This window comes from Mugil cephalus, chromosome 5, assembly GCF_022458985.1.
Source record: "Mugil cephalus isolate CIBA_MC_2020 chromosome 5, CIBA_Mcephalus_1.1, whole genome shotgun sequence".
NCBI lineage: Eukaryota > Metazoa > Chordata > Actinopteri > Mugiliformes > Mugilidae > Mugil > Mugil cephalus.
The window spans coordinates 15,393,506-15,421,057 of NC_061774.1; the positions used below are offsets into that span (position 1 = coordinate 15,393,506).

The 27,552-nt window shown below is 44.8% G+C and overlaps 1 protein-coding gene across 4 annotated transcripts in view; it reads left to right on the forward strand.

The window, feature by feature from the left end:
- Positions 1-27,178, forward strand: part of atrx (ATRX chromatin remodeler) — a 32,372-nt gene extending 5,194 nt beyond the window's left edge. The window contains exons 9-34 of one of the 4 annotated variants that reach the window (XM_047584831.1): positions 277-343; positions 580-728; positions 813-986; positions 1,098-1,212; positions 1,325-1,424; positions 1,714-1,896; positions 4,275-4,416; positions 4,525-4,634; positions 4,794-4,940; positions 5,030-5,207; positions 6,268-6,405; positions 6,517-6,692; positions 6,795-6,912; positions 8,167-8,297; positions 8,561-8,655; positions 8,786-8,925; positions 9,404-9,554; positions 9,661-9,761; positions 10,424-10,532; positions 10,647-10,824; positions 13,955-14,146; positions 21,684-21,833; positions 23,582-23,698; positions 24,508-24,603; positions 24,719-24,847; positions 25,437-27,178. In XM_047584831.1, the coding sequence (XP_047440787.1) occupies positions 277-343; positions 580-728; positions 813-986; positions 1,098-1,212; positions 1,325-1,424; positions 1,714-1,896; positions 4,275-4,416; positions 4,525-4,634; positions 4,794-4,940; positions 5,030-5,207; positions 6,268-6,405; positions 6,517-6,692; positions 6,795-6,912; positions 8,167-8,297; positions 8,561-8,655; positions 8,786-8,925; positions 9,404-9,554; positions 9,661-9,761; positions 10,424-10,532; positions 10,647-10,824; positions 13,955-14,146; positions 21,684-21,833; positions 23,582-23,698; positions 24,508-24,603; positions 24,719-24,847; positions 25,437-25,652 (3,602 nt within the window). In that variant the 3' untranslated portion in view covers positions 25,653-27,178. The remainder of the gene's footprint in view (positions 1-276; positions 344-579; positions 729-812; positions 987-1,097; positions 1,213-1,324; positions 1,425-1,713; positions 1,897-4,274; positions 4,417-4,524; positions 4,635-4,793; positions 4,941-5,029; positions 5,208-6,267; positions 6,406-6,516; positions 6,693-6,794; positions 6,913-8,166; positions 8,298-8,560; positions 8,656-8,785; positions 8,926-9,403; positions 9,555-9,660; positions 9,762-10,423; positions 10,533-10,646; positions 10,825-13,954; positions 14,147-21,683; positions 21,834-23,581; positions 23,699-24,507; positions 24,604-24,718; positions 24,848-25,436) is intronic. The other 3 variants (XM_047584832.1, XM_047584833.1, XM_047584834.1) reach the window with 3 other exon arrangements.
- The last annotated feature ends 374 nt before the right edge of the window (positions 27,179-27,552 follow it).

Genomic DNA, 27,552 nt, shown 5'->3' on the forward strand with positions numbered 1-27,552 from the left:
GTAAATACATGCATTAAAAGATTAGTTGTAGTGTAATTTGCGGTTGCATCAGAAGTTACATCAGACGGTGAATGTCAGTCTCATATTTGTACAGTAGTATACAGCAGGAGTCTTGTTTGCTAACTGCAGGATGCTACTCATCTGGAACTTGTTTGTACACGTGTATGCACATATATAGAGTCTCAATAATTATCTGTAGAACAATAGAACAATTGTTTGTTTTGTTTTTTTTAGCTTTCGTGCTTTTCCATTAACTGTGTGTGTTTTGTCATACAGGGGATGAAGTGGACACTAAAGACGAAATCTCTCGTGTTGAGGACGACGACGACGATCCTGAAAACAGGTACTTCCCACGATTCTTGTGACAGGAGCAAAAGACGGTTGAGTGACTCCTCACGTTTCTCAGTGAAGAATCTAATGTTTTCATCTCAAATGGTAATAATAAAAAGAAAAGAGGAACGAAAACACAGAAGCATGACAGCTCTTTTTCTTTATTAATGTATTTTATGCATTTAAAAAAAACTCATTTTAATTATGTGATTCATGTGAAACCCTCACACTTTTTCCTTCTTCCTGAAGGATTGCTAAGAAAATGCTTCTTGCCCAAATAAAATCCAACTATTCTTCGGGAGAAGAGAGCTCCTCTGACAATGAGGGAGAAGATAAGGAAGAGAAACCCCCCAAGAAAATTAAAAAAGGAAAAGAGGAAGAAGAGGGTGAGCAAGAAGGTAACATAGTTGCTAAAAATGAGCTGTTGAGGGTCAGTTGAGCCTTTTACTTTGAACTGTCTCAAACTGTTTCTCTCCTTAAAGACGACGACGATGACACAGAAGACTCGGACGGTTCTGATGTCGGTGTGAAGAAAGGTGGCAGACGCCACAAGTTGCTTCGTCACAAACTCTCGCTGAGTGAGGGTGAATCAGGAGAGGATAAAGCTTCCACAAAAGGGAACAAGAAGGGGGGCAAGAAAAAGTCAAGCCGGAAAGGTTAACTATGAGTTTATGATTCACCCTTTTTGCAATGACTAGCAAATGTTAGTACAAATATTCTACGTTCAGAACTCTGGAGTGACTTTTTGTTTTTCCTCCGTCTGTCAGTGGGCAGCGACGACTCTGCAGACTCGGACTTTGAAAAGTCAGAGTCCAGTTCGGAGTCGGCGGTAAGCGAGGAGGTCAGTGAATCCGAAAAAGACGACAAGCGCCGAAAGACCAGGTGAGAAGCGAGAGCAGCGGCTGATGAGTGAATGTAATTTATTTCCCTGCCAGTGGATCTGGATTAATCGAGTGCTGCTGTTGCTTAATTAAATAATGTTTCCCGTCTTTAGATCCTCCAAGAAGAAGGATGACGAGAAGCAGAGGAGTTATAAGCAGAAAAAGAAGCGACGTAGGATCAAAGTACAGGACTCCTCCTCCAGCAATGAGAAGGTGATTTTTAAATTTAGTTCACTTGGTAGTTTTCCTGAACTCTCCTGGAGTTAGTTTTTTTCCATCGCAGGATTACTAGGTAGAGGAGATGGACCCACGTGAAGTTTACCAGTCAAGTCACGCATGACACATAAAATGTTATTTAAACTTCCCCCTGCAGCGTGTTGTGAAGATTATTGAGCGTACAAATGAATCATAGGGTAACTCGGCCACTGATCATAGGAAGTGAGTCTTTTTTTCTCCCGAGGGCTGAAGATCAGAGGGCCGGGCTTAATGTTCATTTCCACAGAGCGGAGAGGAAGGCGATGACGACCAAGATGGAGAGGGGCGCAAGGGCCGAAAAAAGATCCGCAAAATCCTCAAAGACGACAAGCTGCGGACGGAGACGAGAGACGCTCTGAAAGAGGAGGAGGAGAGGAGGAAGCGCATAGCTGAGAGAGAGGCGCTCAGGGAGAAACTTCGCGAGGTGAAAGTAAATTCTTATCTGTAATAACTGAGCTGTTTTATTCTCTGGAATTGAGTCGCCTAATCATTGGGCGTGTCAGGTGAAGTGTTCACGTCCTCGTTTTGTGCCGTGACAAAATTGTGTGTGTTCCCCAGGAAATGAGTTGTCCTTAAGTGATTAAAACACACGCGCGCGGTGTTTGGTTACCAGGGCAACTCAGGTTTTCTGAAAACTTAGGGACGTGCAGATCGAGGTTGAATAAGAACCGCTGTGAGTTGGGCGCACTGAAGACACTTCAGGCTGCTCACTCGGTCAGATCAATAGTTCCACTTTGGACTCCACTTAATTAAATTCCTAAATCTACTCATGATGACATTGAGAGAAACCAAAGTAGCGTAACGACTAGTAAGTAAGACGCGTCGTCCAAAGGGATTAGAAACTCAGTTTAGAGAGGGCACATGAGATATTGTTTAGAAACAGCCCATATCAAGCCTTGAATATTATAAATAAGAACACATTGTGAATATTAAGAATTCAGTGTTTTCTGAAGTATTTTATGAGACTAAGGAGTGTGAGGAAGTGGTACTGTTAGGAAGAGGGGAAGGTGGGAATGGCAGCAGAGCAAAACACAACAGAATCAGTAAAACAATAAAATATTCCTTTTTGACAGAGACTATTGTGGCACGTATTAGGCTCTGGTGGAGCCACAGACGGGCTCATATCTTTTATCACTGTTAGCTATGCTTTTCAGCTTAGTTCAACATTAGTAAGTAAGGTAACTGGTACCATTGACTGTTCTCTCTGCGTTGTGTTGTATCTGTTATTGTTTATTCTTATCAGTGTGTCAGTCTAGTGACATATTTTAAATTCATTACAGAGTGTTTCACGACAGATATTCCTAGAACCAATCAGACCCGTTGTGTTGCAATCAAAAGCAACTCAGCTGTGCTTAGATGGTGTTTAGGACTATGACACATTTTTTTTTTTTTTTTTTTTTTTCCTTCGGCGCATACAGCCTGGACAAACAATTCAATTGACATAGCAGAGACTGACTGGGCATAATGGCTTCAGAAAGTCCAGATTACACTGCCCTCCCTACACCACACTGCGACGCGCAGGCTAGTTATTCTCTTACACTCAATAACTACAAGTTAGTATCCCATAGAGAGACCGACATTGAATTTCAAACTTCACATCACGGCAGTAAACAGAGCAACACACATTTTAGTTGCTTCTCTTTCTTCGTCAGATTCTTCTCTAATGAAATCCAGTAGCTCTGAGCTCTCCACACAGACTCTATCAGTGTATTAATGTTTGTAGTGAAATCTGAAGAAACTAAACAACACAATCCTACTGGGGAAACTCTGGCTGTCTTTCTCTTTGAGCTTTAACTTTTGTATTCATGTGACACAATTGATGGCTGCTTGTACGTTCAAATACATACATAGCAAAATCCAAAATACCAGAACATTAACAGTAAATAGTCTGACACATCTGCACGATCAAACTAAACAATGTTAGTTGGAGGGAGATGACACAGTGCGCTCTCTTGCTCTTTATTTGTTTGGGAAGGGACAATATGCATTAATTTGCCTTCAGATTAATGTAGTTGTACCACAGTAAGCTGAACGGCTAAGTTTTATTTGATGCATCCATCCAGGAATAATAGGAAATGCACTCAAATTAAGCAGATACGCGTATTGTCGCGTTAAAGGTGAAAGAAGGCAAACACCAGCCCTCGTTTGCCACCTGCTGTTTGTGTAACCCGACAGTCGCGCTGCCATTGTGGTCATCTATTTGTTTGCAGGTGTGTGTCAGGGTCAACTTGGCTTCCAGCCTCGGTCAGCTGTGCCCGCCGTAGAGAGCGCAAGTTGCCGTGGTTACATCTCACTGTGAATAATAATGAACCATGTCAAATTTCAGCTGCATGCTTAAAATTAAGAGGCACAGTGGACTGCAGCTGAATGCCTGCATAGGAAACGCTGCTCTGAATAAGCTTCGTACGGCTTGTGAAATAACAACATAATCAGTGATCTGGTTTCAGCTGAAATATTTATCTTTTTTTAAGAAGCAGGGTTAGCGTGTGTCATAATTAACAGTGTGCACATGCTTAAATACTAATTAAGTGCATGATGAATTAGGATTTGATTTGTGAAATAAAAGACCAGCCATTAGTGTAATTAGGCTTTTGTCTCAAATACAGATGTAAATATATCTTTGACCAGACGTAAGAAGGCAGATGTTTAGTTGTTTGTTTAAGGGATGAACATGGACTATTATGGAAATAAGAATATGAATGATACAATTAAAATAGCATCCCCATGATATAGGGATAATATTTTCTTTCAAATAAAATCTAATTGACTCCATTTCAAAAAAGTGAAAATGGCCTCTTTTTGTTCCAGGTGATCGTGGTGGAGGAGTCTTCTGCGGTTGCCTGTCCCATCACCACTAAACTGGTGCTGGATGAGGACGAAGAGACCAAGGAGCCGCTGGTGCAGGTGCACAGGAACCTGGTCACAAAGCTGAAGCCTCACCAGGTTGATGGTGAGAACTAACTCAATTCAGTCCCTAAAACATTTGAGGAACTGCACTTGCAATAGCCAAGAAGACCCGAGATGCTTGAAACTAATGTATCCATGTGATTTGTTTCAGGGGTGCAGTTTATGTGGGACTGCTGCTGTGAGTCTATGAAAAAGATTGAGAAGTCTTCAGGCTCTGGTTGCATCCTTGCCCACTGTATGGGCCTGGGAAAAACTCTGCAGGTATGGAATAGCTCGCAGTATTGATTATGGTCTGTGGTTTCACTCTGTTATTTTCAGTCTTGTGCCAGCTGTGTCAGTTGCAGTTTTCGTAGACCTAAATCTCTGCAAAGACTTAATGTGGTGACTGTGTTTAAATGTAGTTCTTCTTCTGCCCTGTAGGTGGTGGCATTCCTTCACACGTTGCTTCTCTGTGACAAGCTCGACTTTGCTACAGCTCTGGTGGTTTGTCCCCTGAACACTGTCCTGAACTGGCTCAACGAGTTTGAGAAGTGGCAAGAAGGAATGAAGGATGACGAGAGTTTAGAGGTGACGATCTCCTCCTCTGACCTTTTAAAGAAGTTTATTTATGACAACACTGTGGTGGTCGCCATATTGATCTCTGGTGTGATTGTCAGGTGACCGAGCTTGCCACAGTGAAGAGGCCACAGGAGCGGGCGTATGTCCTGCAGCGATGGCAGGAGTCGGGTGGTGTTATGATTATTGGCTACGAGATGTACCGAAATCTGACACAGGGGAGGAACATTAAGAGCAAGAAGCTTAAGGAGACCTTCCAGAAGACACTGGTTGATCCAGGTAATGGATAAAGTGAAAGTATTAAAAAATACCTACGTTAAAGACATTTAAAATCATTAAGTTTCTGAGACCCGAGCTCTTATTTGGTATGCATTTTTAATTTCTCCACAGTATCTGGGCTCAGTAGGACCTGAGACGTATAAAAACTAAGCATCATCTTTCAACAGGAAGTAGTAGTCCTCATATGTGGACACTGGGATTATTTCATTATTTATGTTATAATAAAGTCACCCAATGTGTGACAAAATATAAAACTGCAAACAATGTCCTCAAACGAGTACTTGCTAATTAGCGATGTGGTAAAAATTTGTTAAATTTGCGAGTCAACTAGAAGCATAAATCAATAACTTTTAACCTTTGCTACCACTAGATGGCAGACCAAAGCATCCAATAATGAGGACAATCGGTGTAAATGCAGCTGAATAAGCTGCAATAAAACCTAAAACTTAATGTCCCCATATGAGGACATGGGGTTAATCACCCCACTGTTTAAAATATAGGTGATGTAAGTAAGAAGCATTGACAGCTGTGACTGAGGTTTAAAAATGTTGAAGTGATGTCAATTAAAGCAAAGGACATATCGTGGTTGGTGTTTCAGTTTCATTGCTACTGAAACTTCAGTGTTACAAAACAGAGCCCAAACTAAAAAAATGTTCCACCTGCTGTGGTTCTCTACAAACTTTACTTTCTTTCACAGTAAGCACACGGGTTAAGTGCTGGAAACTGCAACAAAAACAATCCACTGATTAGTAAATCACACATTATTAAGGCCATACCTTCCCGGCCGGAGTACCGCACTCATGCACCAGAGTGTGCCAGTGTTCAAACCTGCAGACATTTACCACCGTTCACACTCACCATCTTTAAAAATGAATGTAACTCACAATGACCCTAATTACATTACTTCTGTTGAAGAATGACGTTCCTGGTATTTGGGAATGAACTGTTGAACCGACTCCACATGCAGCGCTCGGTTAGCCGGACTAGTCCAGCTCTCGGTAATGCCTTTAATGTGACTCGAATTTCTGTCTGAAATAATCCTCGGGTTCCTTTTCACCAGGTCCAGACTTGGTGATCTGCGATGAAGGTCATATCCTGAAGAATGAGGCGTCCGCGGTGTCCAAAGCGATGAATTCTATCAGGACGAGGAGGAGGATCGTGTTGACTGGAACGCCTCTGCAGAACAACCTCATCGAATGTGAGTCTTCCTGGTTCACCTGTGCAACACTTACATGAACAAAACCAGCTAATTATTTGCTGAGAGCCTGATTTTGCAGAAAGCATCTGACCCCTGTGTCTTTCTTACCAGACCACTGCATGGTAAACTTCATTAAGGAAAACCTGCTGGGTTCCGTGAAGGAGTTTAGGAACCGTTTCATTAACCCCATCCAGAACGGTCAGTGCGCCGACTCCACGCTTCACGACGTCAGGATCATGAAGAAGAGGGCTCACATTCTCTATGAGATGCTGGCTGGTTGTGTTCAGGTACGGGGAAAAAAAAAAAAAAAAAAACTGCCTGTTGGCTCAGCTTTGCTTTAACTTCCTTTCTTTCGCCTCCTAAATATAATTATTTATTCCTCCCAACAGAGAAAAGATTACACAGCGCTCACCAAGTTCCTGCCTCCCAAACACGAGTATGTGCTGTCGATCAGAATCACTCCTCTGCAGTGTAAACTTTACAGATACTACCTGGAGCACTTCACAGGTGAGAACCACGCTCTAATGAAGCTTTTTGGAGTTTTTTTATTGAAAGATTCAGCACCACTAGCTTGGGATTTCTGAGTATGAGGTACAGCAGGGCCTCTAGAGGCTGACAGCAGAGCTTTTCCAACGTCGGGTCTGATTTCCCAGACAAAGGTTTTGCCTACGCTTGGACTAAAACTAAATTAAATTGAAAATTCCAGTGGAAAAACGTGCATAGTCCAGGACTAGACTAAACCCTGCGCCGGGAGTCCTGTTTCTGTTAAAAGTGCTTTTTTTTTTTTTTTTTTTTACTGGATGTCATTTACTCAGACAAGGTTTTTAGATAAATGGAAGGCCTTCCTGGTCTGTCACTTTTTTTTTTTTTTGCGGCGCATTGTTAAGTCGTTTAGTGGACTTTTCTCTCAGAATGTGGCCCAGGACGTAGGTGTGTGTGTGTGTGTGTGTGTGTGTGTGTGTGTGTGTGTGTGTGTGTGTGTGTGTGTGTCTGTGTCTGTGTCTGTGTATGTGTGTGTGTGTGAGTGGCAGCTGGCACAGTGCCGCAGGCAGGATTTAAGCCCAGTTTCCCACGTCTCCCTAATGAAGAGCTCTGGGAGAGAGGGAACAGAGGGTGTGGGGTAAAAGAGGGGGAAGTGGGGGCATAAAGGAAAGGGAAAGAAATTTAGAGGGAGTAGGGGCCAGAGGTTTTACACCAAAACCAAAAACAAAGAACAGGAGAGCTGGTATGTGAGAACAGGAGTGGTGGTGGTGGTGGGGGTTAGCTGGTATGTGCTGTGGCTCATTAGGCCGGGTTGTCCATAGTGCACAGTGCTGCTGTTGTGACTGTGGCTCTGGACCTCCACGGTAGCGTCATTGGACCAGAGACCATCAGTCATTACTTGAGGTGGGACTGGTCATAATTATTCCCTCCTTTTGCTGCTGTACAGTCACTCCCGACCTCTAAGAGACGTGTAGATCAGGTTTATTAGCGTTTCGACAACTGCCCTTCACTTTGAAAGCATCTGATTGAACGGATTTGAAGGCTCACCGTCTTTAGTGTCCACATCGTCGCCACAATAACAACAGATTAGCTCCTTGGTTTGATTGGATTTGTTTAAACCTGACCACAGTCAGGTGCTTGGAGGCAGACATCAAGGTTTGAGTTTTGTTTCCTCGTGTCTAAGCATCTGCGCACACACGGAGACTGAGGCCGTGCTGTCAGGTGTTTAATCCAAACACACATTCATCTTCCTTCTCATACTCTTTCCCTTGCATGCAGGTGTGGGGAATGCTACGGAGGGGGGCCGCGGCCGCTCGGGGACCAAACTCTTCCAGGATTTCCAGATGCTCAGCAGAATCTGGACCCATCCCTGGTGCCTTCAGCTGGACTACATCAGTAAAGAAAACAGGGTAGGGCTGAGGAAGACCAGACTAAACCACACCAAACACCAACTGAAAAACTGGGAATACATTAGCAAAAATCACACACACTGTGCGAAAACAATAGAAATGTACTCCTGACAGGTCATGCACCAGAGAGAACAACACACACATTGCCACTGCAGCAAAAATTTCCCCTCATGCATCATTTCTGCTGCCCGTAATCCAGTTTTCTATTTGGCTGACCTATATCTCAGCACAGTCGAGTCTCACGCCGGTGCAATTTCTTGCAGGGTTTCTTCGACGAGGACAGTATGGACGAATTCATCGCTTCAGAAACCGAAGAATCCTCAATGAGCCTGTCCTCTGAGGATGAGAAAGCTAAAAAGTAAAGTCGGCCTTACTTGCTGTTTTCTTTGTACCCGTACGCAGACATGACTTCATATTAACTGCTCTTCTCTCCTGCATCTGCCGCTCCCGCTGACCCGGTCTCCTCCGACGTTCCTCTTTCCTAAAAGGAAAAAGAAGCAAGGAAAAGGAAAAAAGAAGAGATCTGATGACTCGGACAGCGATGATGTGGAGGTCATCAAGGAGTGGAACACCAGCTCCCGTGGCAAGAACGGAGAGGGTCGACCCAGACCAGAGCCTGTAGAGGAGCGTAAGTTTGTCACAGATATATTATATATGGGACCTTGGCTGGGTGTTAATGTGGGACTTGAACCATAAGTATGGGAATATCTGGAGAACTTTAGTTCCGTTCTGACTGATTAAAAGTGATCCAGTCAGTAGTAAAAGAGGTTTTGGACTTAGTCCATTAAACATGCATTAAACTGAGCGGGTATGAATTCCCTTTGTGTCCGTCCAAGAAAAAGAAAGACGACTAAATACAAAAAAATGATCTGGTTGTGTCTTAGAAGTCACTGTATTATCAAGGTCATTGTATCATCACATCCATAGAGTTGTTAAGTTGGTGCCTTTTTAAAATATTGATCATGTGGACACACGACAAACAAACACACGCGCTGACGTTTAGATGTAGCAGAGAAACCTGTGATAGTGATAATCTGCCTGTTGTGAGACACTGCTGACCGCATGAAGACTAATCTGTGTGTCTAAACTTTGTGTGTCGCCAACAGCTCGGCCCTCTGGCTCGTCACCAGGAAGTCCCAGCGCCGACTGGCACAAGGAGTTTGTCACGGAGGCCGACGCTGAGATCCTGGAGCATTCGGGGAAGATGGTTCTTCTCTTTGAGATCCTGCGCATGGCCGAGGAAGTGGAAGAGAAAGTGTGAGTATCCGTACCAGTAAAACCTTTTCCAGGCGTTGGCTTTGCATTAGTTAGTGGAAAGTGTTTGGATTGAGTGACATCAATGTATGTTTTCGCATGTGCTCAGGTTGGTGTTCAGTCAGTCTCTCATCTCTCTGGACCTGATTGAGGATTTCCTAGAGTTGGCTTGCAGAGCTAAAGATGACGAGAAAATCTCTCCATATAAAGGTAGGGTTTTTGTTTGGTTAAGGCCTTTTTACCTCCAGTGAATGATCCTATCCTTGTCCATAATCAGATGTTGTGCTAAAAACTACCAAGTGTTTAATATTTTAAGCCAGCTACTGAGACGCGCAAATTTACAAGTTTATTTTTGTAGTTTTGCGCTGTACTTTCGGAGCGTTTTCATCGAGATCGGCCTCACATGCAACATGTACTCTTGTACGCGCTGGTGTGCTTATTACCCTTAAACACACACAGACGCACACATACACATTGCCGCTGGTGTAAGGTCATGTTCCTAATTAAACTTCAGCAGCTGTTTTTGCTTTCATTTTGAAAATGATTAGACCTTGACTTTTTATTCCACAAAAAATGTTTGCTCAAGGGTTTGTAATTTGTAATGAAAAGATCACAGTGCCGTAATTGGAAACATACTGAAATGCTGGTTATGAAGGCTGGCGGGGGGAGTTGGCCATCTTGAAGGCTAAACACGGCTGGCCTCTAACCAACACCGCCATCTATCTGCTGTCTGCTAACACCCAAACTAAGTCCTTCTGACAAGGAAAGAGCCTCGTTGATGGCGACACGTGTGCTTTTGAAGATTTCGCGGAGCGTGTACGGTGATGAACAGTCAAATCAGAGCTCTTGACAGCTGTGATGTGTTTGTGAAGGTGAAGGCAAGTGGTTCAGGAACATTGACTACTATCGTCTGGACGGCTCCACCAACGCCACCACCAGGAAGAAGTGGGCCGAGGAGTTCAATGACACTAGTAACACAAGGTGACGTGTCTCCAAAAATGCAACAATAAGAGATTAATCAGGCACCTTCGTATCCCTCTTATCTTAAATGAAACATATACTTAATGATGCTTCTGTCTGGCGTTCGTCACACAGAGGTCGTCTGTTTCTCATTTCAACACGCGCCGGGTCACTTGGTATCAACCTGGTGGCAGCCAACAGGGTGATCATCTTTGACGCCTCCTGGAACCCCTCCTACGACGTGCAGAGTATCTTCAGGGTTTACCGCTTCGGCCAAATCAGGACCGTCTACGTCTACAGGTTCCTTGCACAGGTGAGTTGTTTTTTTGTTTTGCTTTTTGTAAGTAGAGGAGATAGATTTCGTCATTAGACTTTCTATTATGAGCTACTTGACTACGTCTCACGCATCAAAGCTCCAACTAGCGCAAACATTTTGTGGCTGCATGAGAGGAAATTACTCCATAAGAGCAGGTGGGAACACTCTGCATTTGTCATTGAAAACAGTGGAAACCACAAACCACTGTACAAACGACTGTTTGTAGCGATGTCTTTTCTGTCAGTTTAAATGTTTTGCAAAAAGGATAGTTAAGTCACTTAGTTCTTTGCAGTAAAACAAAGGGAAAATTGAGTTGTCATCATTTGTAGGTTATTATGCTCTTACAGTGGGGGAAATAAGTATTTGATCCCCTGCTGAATTTGTAAGTTTGCCCACTTCCATAGAAATGATCAGACTCTGGTTTTTATGGTTGTTTACTGGTTATGGGTATAGACAGAATATCAATCGAAAATGCATAAAAAACACACAATCTAAAAGTTATAAATTGTTATGTATTTTATTAAGGGAAATAAGTATTTGATCCCCAACAATTCACTTAGAATTCAGGCTCCTACAGATTGGCTGGTGCGCATGTGGCACACAGCTGTGTTCAGTCAACTAATTACCAATACTCCTGATCTTAACTCGTCATGTATATAAAGCACACCTGCTCTAAGAATCAGTTTCTTACATTCCAACTTCTACAGCACCATGGGCAAGACCAAAGAGCTGTCAAAAGATGTCAGGGACAAGATTGTAGACCTGCACAAGGCTGGTATAGGTTACAAAACCATCAGCAAAAGGCTTGGTGAGAAGGTGACAACTATTGGTGCCATTATTCGCAAGTGGAAGACCCATAAAAGGACCATCAACTGTCCTCGGTCTGGAGCTCCCCGCAAAATCTCGCCTCATGGAGTGAGGATGATGATGAGAAAGGTGAGGGAGCAGCCTAAAACAACACGGCAGGAGCTTGTTAATGATCTGGAAGCAGTTGGGACCTCCGTCACCAAGAAAACAGTTGGCAACACACTGCGCCGTTATGGATTGAACTCTTGCAGTGCCCGCAAGGTCCCCCTGCTCAAGAAGGCACATGTACAGGCCCGCCTTAAGTTTGCCATTGAACATCTAAATGACTCAGAGAAGGCTTGGGAGAAAGTGCTGTGGTCTGACGAAACCAAAGTTGAGCTATTGGCATTAACTCGACCCGCCGTGTTTGGAGGATGAAAAAACGTGAGTATGACCCAAAGAACACCATACCCACGGTTAAGCATGGAGGTGGAAACATCATGTTTTGGGGCTGTTTTTCAGCAAAGGGTACAGGGCAACTTCACCGCATTATGGGGCCAATGAATGCAGCCATGTACTGTAACATCTTGGACAAAAACCTTCTTTCCTCAGCAAGAACACTGAAGATGCCTCGTGGGTGGGTTTTCCAACATGACAATGACCCAAAACATACTGCCAGGACAACAAAGGAGTGGCTCAAGAAGAAGCATATTAAGGTCATGGAGTGGCCTAGTCAGTCTCCAGACCTTAACCCGATCGAAAACCTGTGGAGGGAGCTGAAGCTCCGAGTTTCCAAGAGGCAGCCAAGAAACTTGAAGGATTTAGAGACTGTCTGTAAAGATGAATGGGCCAAAATCCCTCCTGCGCTGTGTGCAAACCTGGTGACCAACTACAAGAAACGTCTCATCGCTGTGCTTGCCAACAAAGGTTTCTCTACAAAGTACTGACTTGTGTTGTGCTTGGGGATCAAATACTTATTTCCCTTAATAAAATACATAACAATTTATAACTTTTAGATTGTGTGTTTTTTATGCATTTTCGATTGATATTCTGTCTATACCCATAACCAGTAAACAACCATAAAAACCAGAGTCTGATCATTTCTATGGAAGTGGGCAAACTTACAAATTCAGCAGGGGATCAAATACTTATTTCCCCCACTGTATGTTATGGGTCCAACTCACATGAAGTCAGATTGGACTGAATGTGGCCCCTGAACTAAAATGAGTTTGACATCCCTGGTCTACATTTATCCCTGATCACTATGTGGTTTTCAAAGTTCTTCTGGTGAACTGGTTGGATAAACCCAGCATGACTCACAGGTGGTTTATTCTTGAACCGCACAGAGCCTAGCGCCATAACTGACGGGCACCTCCCCAGAAAACTAACTACACAACGCAGAGTAGTGACGGGTGATATGGGTTTTAAAAGAAATTATCATGAGTAATAAAAATCATGATTAAAAAAATATATAATTCCAATCCACATATTTGACTCAGTCTGTCACTACATTCAGCCTTAAGAACTCAAAGATGATACTGACCAATTATTGTCAAATAAGCTGCTTAACTACAGGTCTGTAGTTAAGCAGCACAAGTCTGAAATGTGAAACATTTACAGCAGAAGATTAAAAAAAAAAAAAAAAACAGAACTAAATGTTATCAAGATAAAATGATAAAGTTTCATTTATTTTGACATATTCATGTTTAAACTGCTGTATCTGTAACAGCGCGACCGATTACCGCAAGAAATGTTGTTGTAATTTGTGCGCAACATTTGTTTTTTCTCATTCATAAAACCCTAAAATCTGGGACATTTTCAGGGACAGCTGTAGCCGGGAGACAAGTTCATCCAAGAGGAGCGTCATCAATTGGCAAATTCTTATTGTGGGGTACGATAAGTCATCGCCCATTTTTATCGCAGAGCACACAAGCTGTCCGTCTGGCAGTAACGTGTCTCTGTTGTAGTATTTCCGTCTGCTTCTCCATCTCCGCAATTTCTGAAATGATTCTTTTGGATCAATAAAGCTGGAACACATGGAAGAAAGGTGCGAACATTTGTACGACTCGTCTTCGATGAAATTTTCGGCAAAAGTTTCAGTCGCTCTTGTTGAACGTGAAGCAGGAAGTGGACACAAAAATGAACCCAACTGGCAAAAACGACACAGCGCCGACTAGTGTTTGGATGTTTTTACAGAGCGATGGCTGTGTGCAAAGGTTACTACCGTACTATGAAGGGGCCTTCAGAGTGATCTCCCACATTGATCTAATCCTGAACCAGCTGTTTGATTAACTTGATGTTAAATGAAATCTAACGTTTTCATTCCTTTCTTTCCTTTCAGGGTACAATGGAGGAGAAGATTTATGAGCGACAGGTGACCAAGCAGTCTCTGTCATTCCGCGTTGTGGACCAGCAGCAGATCGAGAGGCACTTTACTATGAATGAGCTGGCCGAGCTCTACACCTTTGAGCCGGACATGCTGGATGATCCCTCGGAGAAGAAAAGCAAGAAAGCCACGCCCATGCTTCCTAAGGTAAACATGCACATGCTATATATATAAATATGAATTCAGATTGGCGAGATGTCCTTCGATTCCGAGTATCTTATGGAGATTAAACTGCTTTGATGGGCCATTGAGTCAGATTTCATGACTTTCTTTAGTCTGGCTCCAAAAGGAAATGTAGAAAAGCAGCCTGAAACCTATTAACTATAGTAAATTTTTTTTCCTTCAACAAACATGGCAGAGAATGCGACTTTAAATGCCAAGCTTGTTTTTCCAAGCTTGCAGTGAGTAGTATGCTCTTTTGAAGTTTAGCACTTCAGTGATAAACTGTTATTTAGACACAATGCCAGCTTGTATCCTGCTTGGCCTTTCCAGGGTCTTTCAATTTCTCCCTCCTTTCATAATCTTTCAATCGCCTCGTCTCTTCTTGATGCAGGTGCTGTGTCACTATTCGGGCCCCCTGGGGTTTAATAAGAACACACAACCCTTACATAGGCCATCTAACCCCGCGCAGCTGCACAGATCTGTCTGTTTACTGCTATTTACTAAATAGTCTTCTCATTGCAACACTGCTGCTGCCCTGCTATAAACCTGCGCTCTTCTTTTTCATTCATTGCCTGCTGCCTTTTACTTCTCTGTTGATCTTTAAATTACCTCCATCATTTCCCTCTCCTTTCCTTTTCCCAGTTCCGTGGTTTATTCGGATCTGTTTCTTAAGTGGTTTTACCTCTTTGTTTTGGTTTGACCTGGGTTTACTCTGCAGAAACGTGTAAACAGAAACTCTGTATATTCAGCTTGCTTGCTCTTTCATTGGACAGTAAAGAGGCATCTTTCAGTGCACCTTTACGGAAACTCTGATTGCACACTTTTAAATTACTCTTCTATTGGGAATCCTGTATTAACAGATAGGAGCTGTGTGTGAATCCAAGAGTCGCCTGCTTAGGGCTGTTGGAGATTTGAAAAGGAAAGATGTGTTCATTGAGCTTGCAGCCTGTTAGATGTGTATGATCTTTAATAGGTCCAGGGACATTTATGTGACACAGTATTAAAGACGGAGAGGCTGACATGGCCTTTAACAAGCCGACCTGTTTTGGCCACGGGGTTAACTATGATGTGGCAGCAGGACTGCAGTATTATGGAAGGAATTTGCCGTCTGGAATGATGGGAAGATGAGTCAGACACCCTCCATCGCATTCAGCCAACAATTCTTTGCACAGAAGGAGAGAGAATTCAAGCCACAACAGACTGACTTTTTCACTTCTACTTTTCGACTCTTCACTCTGAAGTGCTCGTTTCTCGGCCAGGGAAGAAGTGCTGCTCTAAAAGTCAGATGTTCGCTGTTTTTTTGTCTCATCTCTTGCTTGTGCAAAGCGTTGTGAGGGGGGGAGAAAAAAAATAACCTCATAAACAGTATTTTCTTTGGTGTCTACCTCCACTTCATCCCTCGTTTATGTTCCCTGCCTGCAGTTTCTGAGCGTGGTTATTTAAGTCAATGCCCACACGTCGTATCCTGCCATTAATTCCACCTTTCCTCCCTCTTTTCCTCGCTAATGTTCCCGCTCTCTGCCCTCGTCCACCATCGCCCCTCGCCGTCCTGTCCCCGTCCTCTCCGCGACCATCTGTTGCCGTGATTCGTCACTCCTGACTCCAAATGTTCAAAGCGGAGCTCAGTAAAGTTTTTCTTTTTCCGCCTCTGGCCTCCCCTGCATGATGAAGGGTCATTATTTAAACCCCTCTCTTAAAGGATGTCTCTCTCCTCTTCAGAAAAACTAATTGGAGACAAAGGAAGCAGGCGCGCTTCCCCCTAATGACAAAGAAGGTCCCTGCAGCCCAGACATGAGATTTCGACTCCCCACCCACCCACCCATGCAGAGACACCCATACACACTTCCTGTTTGTCGCACTCCCCCGTCTGACATGCTACCACTTGTACACCCCCAGTATTTGGACGGTTTTCATACAAATCCGCAGCCGTTTCTCCAAATCTTGCTTCACTTGTGTACTGTTGCTCAAGCTGACGTGCCGTAGATGTGCCTCGGTGTGTTTACTCCCTGCAGGTGATGCCTTCAGCGGTCATAGGTGCTGACAGGAAAAATGAAATGATGTGAGCATACTGTCCTAGAAACAGTACAGACAAGAACGGGCTGGAGCAATAAACCACACCATGCTCGTTTCATTAAGAGAAGGAAGCCACTTTGACCTTAAAGGAAAACCTTCCCATGAAAACTCCTGAGGCGTAATACCAGTGATCAGTGGATCACAGCAGTTATTATGTGATGGCAGTGTACCTATCCTCAGCAAGGTCTATTTCCATTTATGTAACTGGTTTCTCAGCACGGCGCTTTTTGCCAGCTTTCAGAAAACGTGCCTGATCTTGTTGTATTGCAGGTGGAGAGAGCACTAATGATAGTAAGGGCAAGAAACTGCGTTGTTGTGGGTGAGAAAGAAAGCAAGAGGCATCATCATCAGCAGCCCTGGTTCCCTGTATTCTGGCCTGTTGAGACACTAGTGTATCTGGGCGATGGGTTTAGAGAGAAGCGTGTCATTTTTATTCCTTAGCGACTGACACGAGAAACCCTCACCCCCAAAAAACTTATTTTTTTTTAAGTGAGATGTTTCTATTACACCGGCAATAAGAGGATAACAAAATAATTAAAGGCCTCATGTAACCACCTCATTTCCAACCAGCTGACCCAATCAGGAGGAATTTGCAGTTGGTTTGATTAACATCTGGTGACCGGTTTCAGAGAGGGACAGAAACGTGGTGGTAGGACAACCATCAGGATCAAGTCAGAATCGAGATGTGGATCCATCGTTGGCCCTGTTTTCACGGGATTATTTTTACCTGGGGACCTCCGGTAATTTCTAATAATCACAGAGGTTCTCTGTGATCTTATTCCCGTTCGAATGATCCACGTTCGTGATTTGTGAAGTGAAAAGTACACCGCAAATTATACATAATTCTCATAACACAGAGGTCCTCTCGTAACACTTATTCAGCGTGAGTTGACATCACTGTGATTTAGAGGTGAGTTTTTATTTTTTCATCACCTTTCACTTAAGAATTATGAAAGATGTGCCATAATTCAAAGTTTGGACAGATGCTAGAGCGCAAAGTCGAGATGTTGCTTAAGAAATCGTTAAATCAATCATTTAAGTGTTCATCGGCAAAGGCGGAGCTGATTAAAATATTGCCAAGTGTTTGGTAATCTCTTCCCTGGGATAAATAGTATCAAAAATATATATTTTTTTTATCATCCATTAGAAGTAATTCATTATAAACTGTCTCTGACACGCAGTGGAGTGAGATGGAAAGTAGCAGAGCCATAATGACAGAACTTAAATTTGAGCAAAACGCAGAGTTTGTTTATCTCGTGTGAATAGGACATCCTCAGGTAAAACTATATTCTCCCTCCGCTGAATGAGTTCAGTGGGATCAATGATTCAGCGTCATTTTTTTCATGCGAAACTTCCTGTCAGTTTTGACAGCGACGGTTAAAATCCACTTTGCACTTGTCGAAAACCGCGTTCCGTTCAGATCATTGTTTTGAGACCCGTTAACATCTTATCAGATCATTTTGTTTAGCTTCTTTGTAAACTAATCTCTTATCAGAAGGAATTTAATCTGTTCATATAAACATAGACAACAGCTCCTTGTGAATCCCTGTGAGCTAACCCCTGCTCCAGCCGGCTGATTCTTGTAAAAAGAGACCCCCCCCCACCCCAGTGCTGCTAGCCGAGGCTTGTTTTTATAGGAATGTGGTGTGTTTATTGTCTTTTTTTAGCCCTTTGTGACACGCTTGATTTTGTTTCTTTGTTAATTGACTGACAGACAGATAAACCCTTTGACTCGTACGCAGGCCCTGGAGGTTGTTAAGACGACGTGGTTCTGACGGCAGGGGTGGCCTCCTGATGTCAGAACTGCATTTCTGTCGGGGAAACTGTTTAGAGCAGACCAGTAGAGTTATGTGTCTCATCGGCGTGCAGCTGGAGAGAGAGAGAGAGTTTTGACTGGCTGTGTTTGGGTATTACAAATATCTCAGACGCTTGCATTCCTGCTGTCGGGATCCTGTCTTGGTTCCCTTGGTTGCTTTGGTTAATGCACCTGTGCGTCTGTAGCGGCTTCTGGCGTTTTAATAGTCAAATTCAAAACAGAAAACTGGATGAATTATTATTTTTTTCTATCTTTGTGTCTCCTTAATTTTTTTAATTTTTTTTTTCTCTGTATCATTCCTTTTTGCGTTGGAGTCCGATCAAAAGTCTTCAGCTCTCCTGCGCACACTGTCTCTTGTTTGGGTTTTTTCGGGTGTTAGGATGAGGCAAACTGTTGGCAAGAGGGCGAGACTGCTGAAGGATGGTTAACACATTAAATTGCCTTTTAGAGTGCAGGAAATTGGGTTAACATGGTGGAGAATGTTCTCAGTTCGAGAAAGCATCTGATAACGTGGCCAAAAAATCCCTGCCTGTTAATACACGCGGGTGTTTAATTGCGTCGTACCTTTCACAGTTAAAATCTATTGGTAAAGTGTGAGCACTCGTGCCAAGTAGTAAAGTCCACATGAGGCCCACTTATGTTGACTCCCAGGTTTTCATCTTTGTGGTGTGAGAGCTGCCGACTTTGAAACCTGCTTTCCTTCTGGCAGGAGGGCCGTTTTCATCATATATGTATGTACAAGAATTCGAGTTAAAGAGGGCATAAATTATTCTCTCAGTGGAAGGAATGGGAAGGTTTTCACACGGCGGTAAACGTGATGCATTTTGGATGCCTCCTTCGAGAAGAACACCGATTCTTACTCGGGAACTGGCACACCTTCTCTCCTTTCAACAGTCGGCCGAAGCAAAGACTTCCAGTTTGGTTTCCAGACATAAACAGGGTGGTTGCAAAGAAAAAAAAGAAAAAAAAAAAAAAAGTAGTCATTCAGACAAGTGGTTGAAAAGATAAACAAAAATTTCGGCTGCACTTTCTACGCGTCCTCAAATCAAAGCTGCAGATTATCAGACTCTTCTCGGGACTCGGTCTGTTGCGATTGTTCTGTCTAAACTGGAGCTTCTTCACAGACATGGCATGCCACTTCTATAAATACATCTTCACAAAAACACACTCTGTGATGCCTAATGCACTGTGCTCCTCATAGAAGGGGGGGGGGGGACTGTTTAGTCGGGTGACTTAACTGTCTTCTCTCTGAGCATCTGCCCACCCAGTGTCTTTTTCCCCTTCTCCTTTCCCCTGCAGTAAAGTGATAGGCTTCCCCATGCAGCTCCATAAGGATGACAATAGCGCAGGTCGGGTTACCTACAATCATTAGTGCTGCCTCGACACACACACACACACACACACACACACACACACACACACACACACACACACACACACACACACACACACACACAGCACTCCAGGATGGGAGATGGACCGGACCACCCCAGAGCCACTGCGACTGGGGATTACTTCCCAGAATGCACTGCTTTCCTAGGGGTAGCGTCTATACTGTCATTTGACCTGCAGCTCCACTGACCCGTTACCCACTCAACAGTCGCAAATGCTCGTCTTTCACGCATTTGAATAAAAAACGCTTTTAGGAGCTCAGATATTTCTCAAACCTTAACGGCAGAACTACAGCGGTAACTGAAGATATAAAAACAGAGTTCTTGAGGAAAGTTTTTCTTTTTTTTTTTTCAGATGAGTTGTGGAACCTGTGTTTATCACAGTATGTTTCTGTTACCGACATCAAACATGCAAGAAGCTGGCAGCTGTCGTTGTGGACTTTGCGCTCGTTGGCTGTTGCCTTTAAAAATAGTCCCGGGCAATCTGCTAATCAACAGCAGGCCGCGCGAAGGATCGGAGTTGACTTGTCAAAATTTAAACAAATTGTTGTTTTCTCGTCTCGTGGTTGGAAGCGTGCACCAAACCTCTCCCTCCAGACGAGGGGAACGGGCCAAAGCAGCGAGGTTTTATATTTATGAAGTTTTGAAGTGGTCTGCGACACCTGGCCTGGATTCACTGACTGGAACCGTCACCGCTGGGTCGGAACTTGATTTTCAGATCTCGCGCCGTAAAGCATAAACACACTGTTGCTTCTATTCTGCTGCCAACAACACAGCGAGTGTCCGTGGTGCCATTGAGTGTGACCTTTATTTGGCCTTATGTGCACCTATTCTGGCAGAAGCGACCGCGATGGGTGCCTTTTCTCTGAGTCAAGCCAAATGGGCTCTTCTGTGCTTTTATGTCCTAATTAGAGAGTAACGCAGCAATGGAATCGCTGGCTGTGCCGCTGCTCCCAAACGTCTGCTTGTTCAGGGGTGGCCTGGTTTTTCGTCCTGATTGAGTGTGATAGCCGGGGAATATAAACACATGTCAGCGAGGAGCACAATTCGGCCTCGGGTCCAAATGTTGCAGGGCTGCGGTTTGTGCGGTGGCGCAGCTCCACGTCCCGTTCTGCCTCTACCTGTTTCAGGCACCTTATCTGCAGGACTGGAGGAAAAAAAAAAGAAAAAAAAAAAACTCTTGTGCAGTTTTCTTATGCATCACTTCTCTCGCTTTGATGTATCCAGTTTCACTCCATCTGGTCTGGCGTTTATTTTCTGTTTATGCAACATAAGGCTTTGCAATCACTGCCTGATTTCATAGTTTGATATTTCTGCTTTGTCTTTCCCTCCCCCCTTAATGCATCGGTGATTAATTCAGTTTGCACCCTCACGCCCGTTGTCACCGTGGTCGCGGGGGAGGAGAGCGGAGCCCCGTGTCAGTTGGCTCATGCATGACGTTGTTTCCAGCTTAATGTACAGCTAGGTCGAGACAGAGAAAAGCAAACGTGCTGCACGGAGAGTAATTTAAACCATGTTTGTGTGAGCAGAGCCTGGTCCAACTCTCTTAATTCTACTCAGGTATTGTTTTCAATAACAATGTAGCTATGGAAACCCCCCCAAAAAAACCCAAAATGTCATTTATTTATGTGTATTTTGTTGTTGGAATTGACCGCCCACACATTTGTTATGAGATCTGGAGCCTAATCGACCTATTTGTATTGTTTGACATTTGAACACATGGTAGCTGGTGCTTTGGGTTCTCGATAGGTACACAAACTGGAAAGCTGCAGGCTGGCCGGAGGAGGAAGGTGCTCCTACGAACGTACAAAGTAACGTCTGGGTTCAGAGAAACATTAAGTGATCGCTGAATAATGGCAAAAAAAATACCCATTTAACAGGACTGTGGGACACAACTTGAACTTTGATTTCACTCCTTCTATGTATTCAGCTAAATCTGTTTTGGACGTTAAAAACCGCCGCCAATGAGCTGCCAATAAAATAATAAGTGATTTTAGCGAGAACCTCATTGTTTCGATCCAGCAGAGATCGACCTGTGTTTGTCTGTGCTCCTGCACTGAGCTTCGCACGGTACTTTTGTCATTAAAAGCAATTAAAGTGCGCAACGTGATCCGAGTCTGGAAAAGAGATTTGTCTGAATATAGAGCAACCTTCAACACTCGAGAGGCCGTCGAGTCCCTCCACTCTGAGGATGACCCTTTCTCTTTTGTGCCCCCCCCCCCCTCTCCCCTCTCTCCTGCAGGATCCCGTCCTGGCTGAGATGCTACAGAACAACAAGGACCAGATCGTGTGCTACCACGAGCACGACTCTCTGCTGGACCACAAGGAGGAGGAGGCCTTGAGCGAAGAGGATCGAAAGGCGGCTTGGGCCGAGTATGAAGCGGAGAAGAAGGTAGGCACGGGGGGGGCGGAGCGAGGCGGGGAGGTGTGTGTGTGTGTGTGTGTGTGTGTGTGTGTGTGCAGATGTGACTAGATCCAAAATCAAAGGCTCGCACAAAGCGCTCAGGCCTCGTGTCCGTCATCCTCCAAAGCAATTGACATCAAAGTCCAAGGTGAGCTAAGAGAGGCCCCGCTTTTGTTTGTCAAGACGTGTGAGTTAGTGTTGGATCTGGATAATCCTTTCGTCACCTCGAGTAAGCAGATGACAGGGCCTCTCCCTCCTCCAGAGATGGTCGTCCTGGCCCGCTATCAGACCCCGATCTGCTATACAGATCACAGAGGCGGCCTAAGCGCTGCCAATTCTACTTACTGTAAGTATGTGGGTCCACAGAGGGTTAGGGAGTCCTCTCTCTCACACACACAATTGTCCCCTCCTCTTCCCTCTCCTTTCTTGTGGGGCAATTAGTGGGGTTTATTTGGAGAAGTGTATGGAGGAGGAGGTGGGGGGTGGGGGGGCTGCTGCAAGAGAGCAGGAGTGGGTCTCCTCCCCCCCACCCCGTGTAATCCTAGATTCTAATTCACTCTAATGATTATTTTTCCAACACACTCTCCCTCCTCTGCCCTCTGCGCCTTAAGCGGCTTTTCCCTCCGAGCTCTTCTGCTTTTCGAGAGAACAGAGGGTTCCCGGCCGTAGGAAAAAAAAACAGCGGCCCCGGGGTCAAATGCGAGCTTTTCAGTTCGCATCGCCACCATCGGCCTCGCGGCAAAGATGCAGAAACGGTCGCCTTCGTCCGCGTGAGGCGGTTCGGCGTCATGTTGTGCGCACTCTTTGCTGCGGCCGGAACGTTACGCTAACCTCTGCTAACGTCTTCACAACTTAAGGGTTGGCCGGCGTTGGCCAGGAAAAGCCATGTGTATGAATATCAGATTTACAACTCGGGGGGGGGGGACTGAGATCAGGCGCCCAAAAAGAAATTGAAGCCAGGAGTCATCACCGGGATGACTTGAGCTCGGCACAAAGCTCGGCGAGGCTCACGTCTTTCAGGATTTCAGAAGCCGAGTTTTGGAAACAAAGCCTGGGTTTTCTTTCTGTCTGTGCGGAGGTGTGTGAAAGCTGCGGCGCGTCCGTCTGAGGATGCAGCTGAGGTTCAAGAGTGACTGCTTGTTAACAGCAAAAGTGAAGAGTGTGTATGTGCAGATGTGTGTGTCTGTGTGTGTGTGTGTGTGCTGCGGGTTTGTGGTTGTTTTGAGGTTTTGTACTGTTTAGGTTTGCACACCTGTCTCTGACCAGGTCCAAAGACCCCCGCTGGGCCCCGGCGCGCACGCACACACACACACACACACGCACACACGCACACACACGCACAATCACACAGCTCCACATACCGGATGGCCAGATTATAGGGCACGAGAAAACCATCTGCAGCAGAGACTCAATTACATACAAACATCGGCATCCTGCTGGCCTTTACTGGGACGGGACTGTTTACTTCAGGTCACCACTTCTCTCGCTCTCGCGTTCGGGGCGACAGGAGCCGGCTGATGCTGGGCAGCTTGTCGCTCCAGCTCAATGAAACGAGTTACGTTTAATGCGTCCGAACGTAAAGTGAATTTGTAGAGATGACACGACCACAGTGATCGTTTACAGTCTCTCCCACGACGGATGCACTTCGTGACCCCTTTCGTAATCGGCCTCTTCCTCCTCCTCCTCCTCCTCCTCCTCCTCCTCTGTCTCTTCCTCCGTCCTTTTTCGTCTCTCAGGGTCTGTCCATGAGGAACAACTACGGTCAGCCGTACGGTCAGGCGGACATGGGCTCCTCCAGCTACTTCTCGTACAACGTGTCGGCTTTGGCCTCCATGACCAACCAGCAGCTGGAGGTAAGTAATGAGCTCCACATGCCCTCTCCCTCTCTCCCTCTCCTCTCTCCTCCTCCTTCCCCCCACGGCATGGCGCCCCACATTCCTCAGACCCCACTACTAATTGTGACAACAGTCTAGTAGCGGGACAAGCCCGGCTCTGCCCCCGGCTCCTCCGCCTAACAGTTCATAATACCCCGCGTCTGGGGCGGCGGCTATTAATAAATGGCGGCCGGGGGAGATGGCAGCAGGAGGATCATGAGGCGGTGCGTCTCTTTCATTGAGAGCGTCAAATGAGTGTAAAAATACCACATGCTTTCTTAAAGTATTGTAAACACGCCGCTAACACTTTGTCTGCTCTCGCGTACCGCGCACCGAGAGCGGGATTAGCGCTCATTTGGAGTCGTGTTTCCAGCCGTCTCATGAATGTCAATCTAATATGTAGATGTAGTTTTTGTTTGGTTTTGTGTTGTTTTTTTTTTTCTGGTGGGGTTTCACCTCCTCGGTGATGTGCCGGCTGCTGTTATTATCTGTCTGATATTTGGTGCCGGGCAGAGTTAATCGGCTGCAGCTGCTTTTGTTGGTTCTTGCTGGAAGTGGTGAGACTGAACAATACGGTAAATATGTAGCCTGTAAAAACTAAATAATGAGCTGAAAGAATTTCTCTAGAGCGGCACAGGTGCAGATAATTCACTGTGACTTTGTCCCGTTTCACGTTTTTATCTAATGCTAATTTGGGTTTAAGATCATCCCGGTAGGTGAAATAATAACCTATATATATATGTATATTCATTGCTTACAATTAATTTTTTCTTCATTTTCCCCTTCAGGATCTCATTAACCAGGGACGACAGAAAGTCATCGAAGCAACAAATGCTCTCAAAGCTATACCGCGGGAGTCACTGGAAGATGCCATCGCCACAGTGGTGAGTTATGCAGCATCTTTCTCTCAGTCCACGAAGATCTTGGAGAATCTTTTTTCCTTTTCCCCCAAACGAGCGGTGGTTCAGTTAACGAGCGATCTTTAATCTCCTCCCGCAGTGGAAGGAGAACCCGGCGCTCACAGAGACTCAGGTCCAGTCTCTAGCTCTGCAGAGACAGGCCACCGTGGAGCTGGAGCTCAAACGCAGGGAGGCCATCTACAGGGACGTCCTGACCAGGCAGCAGACGGTGAGAAACTTAGAGATGACTATTTGTTGTTTCACTCAAGATTTATCATCCAAATTGAACTCATACACCTAATGTTTGGTGATTTCCCAGCTGAACGTTACTCAGAGTGTCCCTTCCTACCTGAATCGGCCGCAGCAGTAGTGCCTGTTTTTTTCACAGCGTGAAAGCGTGAAGATCAGTTTGACCTCTTATAAAACTCTGAATTAACCTCGACCGCTCCTCTGGGACGCGGCGATACGTGACGTCTGACGTCAGCCGTGAGCGGTGAACAGAAAGCAGCTGTAGCTGAAATAATGGATGTCTGCTCTGCACTGATGGGAGCCCCTCTTTCGCTTTCAATGTTAGTCGGACAATAAACAGACCGTTTGAGAAATGCTGGAAAAGAGGATTAGAGAGAAATCTGGTTGATGACAGACCAGGTAACTGCGGTGAAACTTTTAATTTCCCACAGCGTTTTAATTCCTTCCAGCGAGTCGAGCGTTTAATGCCGAATCCCGTCGTCTGTTTCTCGTTTCTTTATCTGTTTCTCGTTACTGATTGATGCGGTCGTTTCCGTAGCGATTCCTAACGTCTCTGCGTCTCCTCACAGCTCATGATGTTCGTGCAGAAGCTGATCACCAACAGGAAGGTGCAGGAGCAGCAGCTGGCCATGGCCAACCAGGCCAGCTACCTGAACCAGCTGGCCATGCAGAACGGCATGATGGGAGGAACTGGGCTCAGCCAGATGGACCTGCTCGGGCTCTACCAGCAGCTCCACGGCCTCCAAGGCCTGAGCAAGAACCCCGGACCCTCCAAGGGCCTGTAGGTCCGGGAGGGCGGCTCTTTTCTCTCACACACTCCCCACTCGGCTCGCCAGCTCTTCCTAGCGGCCCGGTCCAAGCGAGGCCCAGTTCCCTGTAATAACCGCCGTGAGACCCCTCAGAGCTAGAAACAAAACCACCAAGCAGAGGGTGGAGTAGTTTTGAGACTAGCCTGCTGTCCACTGGGGCCTCAAGTGGTCACGTGGGATGGACTCTCAGTCCTTTATTCTGTAATTCACGGAGAAACGGTGGAACATAATGTATAAATGACCACGGAAAGGTGGAGTTTCAACAGAAAAAAAAAACAAAATGTATATACAGCCTTAATGTTATTCATGTTCTATATCTTCATTTTTCATGTATTTAAAGAAACACGTTTTTTCCCCCAATGCTCAGAAGCGTTGTATTGTTCTCCCCTTAAAAAAAGGGTTTCCATATTATTTAAACTCAGTTTTTTATACTGTTTTAAATACCTAACTATAACCGAATGGGACCAGTATCCTTTCTGACAGACTTTACACTAAGATGTAGAGCTCTGTGTGATTATTACACCCCAGTAGTTTCCTCCACCGCTATATAGCAAACCAGACAGTCCTGCTCTTTTCTTCTTCTTTTTTTTTTTTTTGGGAAGATAAAAGAAACTAATAATTCAACGAAAATTAAAAAAAAAAAAAAAAAAAAAATGGCCTTATTTTAATTTCCTAAAAAAATGAAACGTAAAAAGATCTCTGTAAAGATTTGAGATTTGTCGAGAATCTTTTCTATTATGCTTTTAAGTGTTTACATTAGTTGTCGCTGAACATGGTAATGGAATGCTTGTGTTGTTCAAACTGCCTGCCAGTTCATTTGACCGTTTTGTAACATCATCCTCATCGTCACGTGTTGTCTAGCATAGCACCGTGCGTCCTGTTCACTGTTTATGTTCATCTTGTGTTCGAAACCCCCCCCCCCCCCGAGCCCCCGAGCCTGGGCGAGTGACTGGGTCTCACAAAGCACAGCCGCTTCAGCCAGGTGTCGCAGGGCCCAGAACTTTTACGCTTCACCTGCTTTTCAAATTTAGAAACGTTTGTTTGGAGACGAGAGCGGGCGGACGGAGGGGAGAGAGCGGAGAGCGCGTTATATCCGGCTGACTTGTGTCCTCTGCTTTGTGAGAGGTGCTCCTGGACACTGTAGTCTCACCAGGCAGGCCCCCCCCCCCCAGACTACTTGTATTCTACTTTGGCACATTCTCGCTTCTAAACGCTTAACCTGGTGTAGCTGTTAAACATGAGGATTATGAACATTTCTTATAAAGAGGCGCCTGTCGTCTCTGGTTGACTCCTGTGTTTGCACAAGGTGTGTTTCATAAATGTAGAGAGAAGGTTTTTTTTTTGTTTTTTTTTATGTTTTTTTTTTTTTTTTTCTTTGCCCTCCTCTAAGAATGTTCTCATGTTAGCAAATACACCAACATGTTCTGCCAGGAATTTGATCTGCTATTACCTTGGTATGTATTTAATATAACATTTAATAAAGTGACCAAAAGGATGAGTAACTTGTGTGTTTGATGAGTCCTTTGATTTTTTTTTTTTTTTTTTATGGACAGAAATACTGACCCGGGATTAAGTTTACATTTCGCGAGTTAATATTCTTTTTCTCGAATGCAGGTAGATACGAGGAAGCTAAAGGCAGCGTGTGGTTGTAAAATGATTAGAATCGAGGGGGAGACGTCCGGCCTTCCTCTGTCCAAACACACTGGTTGTCTAGTAAACAGTCTCTGCCTGACCGAGAGCCACACAACCCCTTTCGCAGAAACTTACGAGTGTTATACTTGGGTTTTTTGCACAAGCTTGAACAAACGAGTCAGAACTAGTGAGCAACTACTGGCTGCAGCTTCCTCCAGACAGGAGAGGTTTCAGTCTCCTCGTT